At 40.0% G+C, this 8,740-nt stretch overlaps 1 protein-coding gene, 1 long non-coding RNA gene and 1 other non-coding gene across 19 annotated transcripts in view; 2 read left to right on the forward strand and 1 right to left on the reverse strand.

The window, feature by feature from the left end:
- The window catches only part of DNAJC6 (DnaJ heat shock protein family (Hsp40) member C6), a 178,458-nt gene extending 174,979 nt beyond the window's left edge, over positions 1 to 3,479 (forward strand). For all 17 annotated transcript variants that reach the window (XM_054236379.2, XM_035251754.3, XM_035251750.3 and 14 more), the window contains one exon: positions 1,145 to 3,479. In XM_054236379.2, the coding sequence (XP_054092354.1) occupies positions 1,145 to 1,246 (102 nt within the window). In that variant the 3' untranslated portion in view covers positions 1,247 to 3,479. The remainder of the gene's footprint in view (positions 1 to 1,144) is intronic.
- Positions 3,480 to 4,028: 549 nt separating this feature from the next.
- Positions 4,029 to 4,220, forward strand: LOC118143553 (U2 spliceosomal RNA). The gene has a single exon (XR_004727745.1). It is a non-coding gene; the product is annotated as a U2 spliceosomal RNA (small nuclear RNA).
- A 3,252-nt stretch (positions 4,221 to 7,472) lies between these two features.
- Positions 7,473 to 8,286, reverse strand: LOC118142970 (uncharacterized). The gene is made up of 3 exons (XR_013520165.1): positions 8,216 to 8,286; positions 7,664 to 7,760; positions 7,473 to 7,549 (listed from the first exon to the last, which is right to left on the reverse strand). It is a non-coding gene; the product is annotated as an uncharacterized LOC118142970 (long non-coding RNA).
- Between the last annotated feature and the right edge of the window lie 454 nt (positions 8,287 to 8,740).

Consider the following 8,740-nt stretch of genomic DNA (forward strand, 5'->3'; position numbering starts at 1 on the left):
TGCCAACACCCCGTCCCTAAAAAAAAAAAAATACAAAAATTAGCTGGTGTGGTGGCATGAGCCTATAGTCCCAGCTACTCAGGAGGCTGAAGTAGGAGGATCACTTGAGCCTATGAAATTAAGGCTGCAGTGAGCTGCCTTAATCTCCACTGCCCTCCAGCCTGGGCAACAGAGTGAGACCCTGTCTTCAAAAAAAGAAAAGAGAAAAAATAAATTGTGTCCTGACTTAACAACAGTAAGGACAGGCTAAGAGTGGGACAGAAGACGACTCCTTTCCTTTGGAGATACAATAGTATGGTTAGCCTGGATGGTAGTGAAAAAGCTTTAGAATGTAGTTGGTAAAATCTGTGAGAAATAATAAAATATTCAAAATGGAATTAAATTTGCCACTCTATTGGTTATCACTATATTGTTACATCAGTTTATGCTTTCATTGAAGTATATATACATCTAAGGGCTCTACGTTGTCAGAAACTTCAACTAACTCATGGCCCAAACAAAATCATCGTAATACATAGACACATTCAGAAAGAAGTGAGTCATCTTGCTGTCACATAGACTATACCAGTCATGTGACATGAAGCTCTGATCAAAGTGCCACTTGGCAACACAGGCTTGAATTTGATGCATTCGATTTTCATCTCTCCACATTTTTTGTAACTAGTCTGAATAGGAGAATTAATGAGAAGTAATGTTAGTGCTTGAATTTTGATGAATCAAAAGAGAAGGAGAAACAAGAGCCCAGAAAAATCCACAAACTGTATGCGCCATTATGATTCTCAAAGAACTTTTTAGAAATGGGAAAATGGGAGATAAAAACAGTCAATGGAGATGGGCTGCCATGAACATTTGTCATTTGGCAGATACTTCTGGAAAACAGAGATACATCTTTTGCTGCCTGATAAGCTCTCCGTTGTCTACTCCTTGAGTGAATTACTACTGCCCTTGGGCATTTCTAGGGGGAGGGCATTATGGGGAGGTTATAGTAATTCAGGTCAAATATAATAGATGAGGCTGAAAAAGAGAAATGGCCAAATAGAAAAGCATTTCAATTACTTAGGACCCATATATTGGCAGTGAAAAATTGAATATGAACATAATTTTGGTCTGTGGTATGTAATATGTGTTTTTGTTTTTTCTACAGGCTACTGGGCAACCCTATGAACAATATGCAAAGATGATTTTCATGGAGCTCAATGATGCCTGGTCTGAATTTGAAAACCAAGGCCAAAAGCCCTTATATTAATTTATGAGCTTTTCCATCTCTGCTGCAGACCTTTGCTAATGCTTAGTGTGTGTCACAATTCTGAGGTTTTCGCAGATGAACCAAAAACTCCAGTAACATGTTTTCAGTACTAAACCGTTAAATTACTCATGAATTAATTTATCATTGATAAGGAATGTGGATGTTTGGTTTCTCAAAGCTCCCACCATAAAAGATCCAGCGCATGAGAGGAACTTCTAGTCAGATGACCTTGCAGAACCACATTCCACCCTGCCCTTTGGGGAGCCTACTCAGCATCCTACCTGGGGAAATGGAAAATAGAGGCCACCACCCATGAAGGTATAACACCCATCACATTGTCTGAGAATAGGATTAATGAGCCAAAGTTATGATCATAGATTTATGTGATGGTTTAAATTAATGGTTTCTAGATTTTCTTGGAAGGATATAATTTGAGCAGTGACTTTATGCAGACTCCAGGAACGAAATCACCAAGTATTTTTTTTTTTAAGTAAAAATTTACTAAGGCCTGTAGCATAATACTGTAAATGTCTTTTGGTCAAGAAGACTAACAAATATAAAGGAACTTCAGTTGTGGGGAGTGATAATAGTCCAGTGATTAAACTACAGTCCAGTGATTACCACCAACTTTCTGACTAAGATATAAATGAATGAAAATGCTTGGCTAAAGAAAATAGGGACTCTGAAGATGTCAGAATTTTTATTCCTGGTTAGGAAGATGGGCTGCTACCCTTTCTTTTTCTTTAGAAAACTGTGATTGATTAAAGAAAAAAATCTTCCTACTATAACAACTCTAAACCTGGGTTTAAATGAAACATCTAGTTTTGCCATAAGGCTTAATGCTCTTCTTTTGTTTAGCCAAGAAAACGTTCTTAGCTGGAAAAGCAGTTTGGCTCGTTCACAATTTATCAGGACCAATATCTGGACTCAGTGTTCTCTAGGTTTGTGAGTGGTTGTGGTAAGAGAATAGAAGGCAACACTGAATGGGAGTTATGAGAATATGAGGCACGATCAGTGAGAGAGCTGCACTCACCTGCAGACACAGTCAGATGGCTTGTCAGTATCTGCTCTGAGGAACCAGGTCCCATCTCCCCACAAGGCAAATCTAGACCCACTGGATTATTACAGTGGGCTTTATTGTTTTAGAAGTAGTTGGGGATCCACAGGAACACTGTTCATACAGAGATGTTTGTGAAAGCAAAGCAGGAATGAAAGCTTTCCAGATCTCAGACTGGCTGGATTCAGATCAGTGTTTTGGCTGGTTCTCATTTTAAGGGGTAAGCAGTTTGCTATTCTGTGACTTTAGTAGATACCTTTTGGTGTGCACATATACAATGTGCATTATACATATATATATATGCACAAAGCAGATGGGCAAATAGATTTTCATGCTAATCTTCAAAGGTTCATGCTCAATGTTGTGAAAAGCTTTTAAAAGTTGTTTTGAAAAGACAATCATTTTTTGTTTTTGTTTTAATTTTTTGTGGCAAGCATACCGGAAAAGCGGCATGTCAGAAATACTTTAGGTTCTACATAGATCTCTCTCTCTCTCTCTTTTTTTTGTTATAAAGGTTCATTATTTATTTTATCTTTTACTGACAATGTGAAACTCAAAGAAAATGTTCTCTTTTTAAATAAACAGTCATAAACTGTTCAAGGTAACCATAACAAACTAGGTGTTATTTATTAACGTATTATAAAATAATGTTGATCCAGTATGTGCTTGTCTTATTTAAAATTGGAATGTGAGACATGTTTCTGTGACCTGTTTTTTTTTTCTCATTCACATTTGTAGATATTGTGTGAACTACAGTGTATAATGATAACAATTAAAAGGATATTCTGTGGATGTCACGTATTTTGAAATGATAGAACTACATTAGCTTTGTATCATGTTTGGATAATTCATCAACGTTCACAGTTTAAAACATTAAACATTGTGTAATTAGCAATGAGAAAAAAACTTACTTAACTTAAATTTAGGGGTTTCCCCCCACATCTCTTTTCCGGATACATAATAATTCTGGACCCCTATTTATCTCAAAACTCTTAATATATGCAGACCAACAGGTTTTTGCATTCCTTTTAAATAACTGGTTGTGACAAAGCTTGTTGTTGATCAGATTCACTGTTTCATCATATTTATTGTAATATATTTTCTGTTTTGTAAATATGTTACAACAAAATGTGATTGGTCTAAAATATTTGTAATGTATATTAAAATGTTCAAAAATATTTGTAGAAATCTAAGTTATTTGGGTACTTGTAGGAATACGATGACGAGCTTGAATGCCTCCATACATATAATTCACTTTTAAGGAAAGTTATGAGGAGAGAATATGAAAAGCAAAGCATGCAGCAAAATATAATCTGACAGGATTTCTGGATTTATACTTAATCACTTCTGCCCCAGCACACACACACACACACACACACACACAAATATATGCACATGCACATGCACACACAATTTTGATTATGCTACATGATATATGTTTCAAAAGAATTAGCATAGAAATCCTGGTCTGCTAGCCAGAAAATTAAAGGATTTTCAAAAATGAATTTGTATGTTGAGGCAAAACCTGGGATTAAACCTGGAAGTCTGGGACTTTATCTTAGAAACAAAATCTCAGATATTTTAGTTCTTTGGAAACAAATGCTATAATTCAAAGTACCTGATCCATCACTATACTGTCTACATGTGGAAGAATGTTCAAGTTGAATCCTAATGCTGTGAATGAAACACAGTCTGTGTGGGGAATGAGTAGAAAGTTGAATTCCAATTGCTTTTTGGCCTTTTGGCTAAAAATCAATGCAGCATCTATTTTTATCAGCTTAATATCTAATATGTCTTCTATCCAAGAACAATATTTTAAATGGATTTTTTTGAGCAGGGAGATGGAATAAGAGTTTGCCCCACCCATTCCACACATCAGCCTGGTATTGCAGTAACTCCAGAAATGGTTCACCGTGCCGCCAACTAAAAAAACAACAACAAAAGAAAAAAGTTGAATTACAGATATAGTTATCACAGCAACAAGTCAGTGTTCCTCCTGGTAACATCTATCCGGGAAGCTAGGTCAAGCAGCAGATTTTGATTATTCTGAAGATAAATCATGGTTTTTGGGAATAGTGATAAATATTGATTTCAGGTAAAAGGACTGGATTTAAATCCCAGTTTTTCAATTTATAGACTTTTTTTTTTTAAAGAAGGTCTTTCTCTGGTGCCTAGGCTGAAGTGCAGTGGGTCTATCACAGCTCTCTGCAACCTCTAACTCCTGAGTTCAAGTGATCCTCTCATCTCAGCCCTCTTGTAGCTAGGACTACGGGTAGGAGCCACCATGCCTGCTTCTTTTTTTCTTCTGTTTGTCTTTTTTTCTTTTTTTCCTTTGGAGAGACAGGGTCTTGCTATATTGCCCAGGCTGGTCTTGAACTCCCAGCCTCAAGTGATCTTCCAGCTTCAGCCTTCCAAAGTGCTGGGATTACAGGCATAAGCCACTATGCCAAGCCTTACAGACTCATATTGGACAAATTTCTTGAACTCTCTGAGTCTTAATTTTATCACCTGTAAAATAGAATTCTAACAATGCTGCAATGGAGGAATTAAGGACTGTGTATATAAACTCTTATCAAGTGAGTACTCACTAAATAGTAATTATTGTTATTGTTACTGATAGTAAAAAGGACAAAGTGTAGGTGAGTATTGGAGCTGGAATTACATGGAAACCTCATATTCTAGGGCGTGGATAAACACAAGTAGGAAAAAGCAACCCAAAGTTACTTTTACCTTGGCCCTTATTCCTGATCTCCTTCGGTTTACAAAGATCTGTCTGCATAAAATGGCAGAGATTTGCATTGTAGTTTCTGTAAAGGGAATAGTTATGTAAAAAGGAGTGATTGAGCATTAGGAAGAAAACTAATGTTTAGGATTTCAATTAGTGTTGCATCATTCTTGCATTTAACTTATGCACTGACTTGCAAGCCTGCCCAGTGTAGATATAACATCCTGGCATTTACCTGGTGTGCACTGCCCTAGGTGCTATCATACATATGTATATATATATATATATTTTTTTTTCTTTTTTCTCATTTAATTCCCCCCAAGATTCTGAGAGACAGGTTTTTGTAACTGCTACCTCAGGAAGCTAAAGCATGGAGAAATTTATCCATGGAGCTTGAGGCTATATTTGTTCCCTGAGGATAGGGAGAGATGATACTGAATATGGTAAACTTATTGATATTTGTTAACTCAGCCAATATTCTGTATAATGCATAGGAGAAAATTAAAAGCTATGTAGGAGAAAATTAAATCAGCGAATGGATTTGATGCCCTGTGAAACATAAGGGGTTACTGTTATTTGTAATTACTATAAGAATTCTTGCTTCTTGGTGCATAAGATCTACTGTGGGAACAGTACAAGTGCTGACCATCTGACTTTAGAGTTGAGCAGTCTGGGACTTGATCTCAGCTTCCCTTTTCACTGGTTACTGAGAACTTGTTTTCCCTGTAAGATAGAGACAATAAAACCTAGCTCATCAGTACAAGATTATTGAATGCAAGGAGAGAATATTAAAATTCATCCCAATAAGTCCACTGTAGTCATAGGCAGCATGACAGAGGTCACAGATCGTATACATCCAAGTAACATACCAATGCCAAGTTGGGCAGAAGGATTTGGTTTTTAGGGTTTTACTTTCTGTTTCTGAAGACACTTATTCTTGAGAAAATGTAGAAGGGGTAAGTGGAAGAACAATTTTTTCAGTGCAACATCAGGCAAAAGAAAAGCAGATTTTTTCAGATGGTTAAAACCTATGGCAAAATAGCTAACTTCCCCTTTAAGGTGTTTGGTAACCTGGAAAGGACAGCTGGCGTGGGCAGAAAACTTGTTCAAGACAAACACTGTCCCAGCATTTTTCTAATTCCAGACTTTTACCCTGGGGCAAATGCCTCAACTTTTAGTTTCATACCACCTTCCAGTCAGTATCTTGCTCCTGAGCCTAGGGTGCTCACACCAAGCTCTGCCTCTGATGTGTTGTCAATTTGCTCTAAAATCACATATCTTTTGTGTGACTCGAGTCAGGCTGACATGGAAGGCTCCTGCAAACCCTATTTAGGCTCTCTGGAGACACAGTGCGTGGGTGGAAATGGAAAGGGGAATGAGGGAAATTTAACCCCACAGAGTATCTTCCCCATGAGACTAGCTTAGCACTACATGAAGAGAGCTAAAAACCACAGACTTCCAGGGCTTGTCTGATACGCAGGTACCCTTGAATGCTCTAACAGGTATTAGAAATAATATGATAGGGAACCAAGCTCTTGTAGAGGAGGAAAAATCTTTTCCTCGACATATGTATCTTAGGTTCTCCAGCTGGGGCCCGGTGCATTAGACTGGCCAAAGACGAACAAAAGTAAAGCAAGTTTATCAACATGTGCATTGTTCATGTAGGTAACATGTGGGAAAACTCAGAGATGAGCAACTCGTTTGTTTAGAACTTGGACTCTCACCACTGCATTCCGTCCCAGGTGACAGAAACTCCGTCTCAAAAAAAAAAACAGAAAACCAAAACACTTGGGCTTAGATAGCATGTTAGCAAAGGAACAATACATTTTTTAGAGAAATGACAAGATAAAGGACCTTGAGTCTCTAGGGGCAGCAAATTGTGGAAAGACAAATTTATGGGAGACTAGCTGCAGATAAAGGCTAGACACTAAAGTTTATCATGTAGATTCTTCTTGTGTTGTCTCCAGGCTGACAAGGGTCTACAATTATCTCTAGTGATTAATCTTTGTCCTTTCTGGTAGAGCAGGCAGGAGGTACATCTTTGCAAACTTACATCCTGCTTTTTGGCAAATAGAGGGAAGGCAGAATGCTTTTCTAGTACCTTGTACCTATTTGCATCTTCCTAATTGTCTTCAGCTCAAAATAATCCTTAGGCCAAAGAGGCATACACTCTCAATGATCTTGAATAGATCGAAGGCTCCAAAGCAAAGAGTGCAGTGTAGTACTGGATCTCCAAGCATTTTCTGCAGTGAGTCAGGTATTACAATGTTTTCAGTGAGTGTGCCATCCATCGGTGAGGAGAAATGAGAGGAGCTAGAAAAATAAACTGACAGCTAGAAAAATACACTACTGAATCAACAAATAGACATTTCTTGAGACAATAACATGCTCAATGTACAATTGTGAAAAAGTAAACGGAGCAAGGTCCTGAAAAGTGATGGTGGTGAGAATTTATACTTCTCAGGTGCCCAGGGGAAGCTAGGTTTCCACAGACTCCTCTGTCTTTCAGTCCTTTGGAAAACTGAGGAAAAGCAAGAGAAGAGGGACCATACCTTCAGGTAGAGTGGACCTTAGAATGTGGGAAGTGCCCCAGAATCCACCTCCTCCAAAGAGTTGTGTGACAGGCAAGTCCTACCCTTCTGCACCTCTTTCCTTAAATGTAAGATGAAGCATTTGGACCAGACTTTCTATGATCTTCTAGATTGTGCTTGCCAAAACAGAACTCTCCATTCCTGTAAGATAAGTACACAATGGCTCTCAGAGATCTAAAAATTGGCCTTGGTTACCTGCAAACTTTGAGGTCCCAAGGTACAAAGATAATAGCCTTTTTTTTCTTTTTAAGATTCACAAAAGCTTCGGACACAAAAGCTTATATGGTCTTTGTCTCTACAACTAAACCAGGGAGTAAAGAAAAACCCCACTAATTTCAGTAAAGCGTTGCTATTCAGCAAGGCAAACCTAGGCAAATGTCAAGTTATTGACGAGGGTTGTTTCCTAAGAGGCCTGTCCTCTGACGCCCCCACCCGTCCTCTGCCACAGCCACGTGAAGGCAGACAGGTGCAAGCTCTCACACAAGCACGCACAAGGGGGCTCAGGGAACATAACACTGGTTATTGAGTCAGTGTCCTTCTCCCATAGACTGCAACTTTTCCCCTCCGTCCCTCTCCACCCTTTCCCCTTTCTACACCTTCGTTCTCAGGGAGGCTCAGGGAGGATCCCGCGCTGCGTGCACCGAGTTCTGAGGGAGACTCTGCGCCCGAGGTCGGGGCGGAGCCAAGGTCCTAGCCCACAGACTGCGAGGGCTTGAGGATTACCCGGAGGTCTCAGGATCTAGGAGGAGGGCCCAGGGCGCAGGGTTAGGGTTATTCCGGGAGAGCTTTGCAGGGCCCGGGTTCTTGGGGATGGAGCTGGACTCTGCGAGCTAGGGGAAGAGCTCTAGACCAGCTGGAGCCGAGTACTGAATTGCTGGGGCGGGGGCGGGGGCGGAGCGGGACCAGCAGGGGCAGTCTCCGCGAGCTAGGGGAGGAGCTCTACATTGGGTTCTTAGGGATGGAGCTGGACTCTGAGAGCTGGGGGAAGAGCTCTAGACCAGCTGGAGCGGAGTTCAGAATGGCGGGGGCGGGGCGGGACCAGCAGGGGCAGTCGCCGCGAGCTAGGGGAGGAGCTCTGTACCGTCAGGGCGGGGCTCTGAATAACTGGGCGGGGCCTGAAC

The sequence above is a fragment of the Callithrix jacchus genome, chromosome 7 (assembly GCF_049354715.1).
Source record: "Callithrix jacchus isolate 240 chromosome 7, calJac240_pri, whole genome shotgun sequence".
NCBI lineage: Eukaryota > Metazoa > Chordata > Mammalia > Primates > Cebidae > Callithrix > Callithrix jacchus.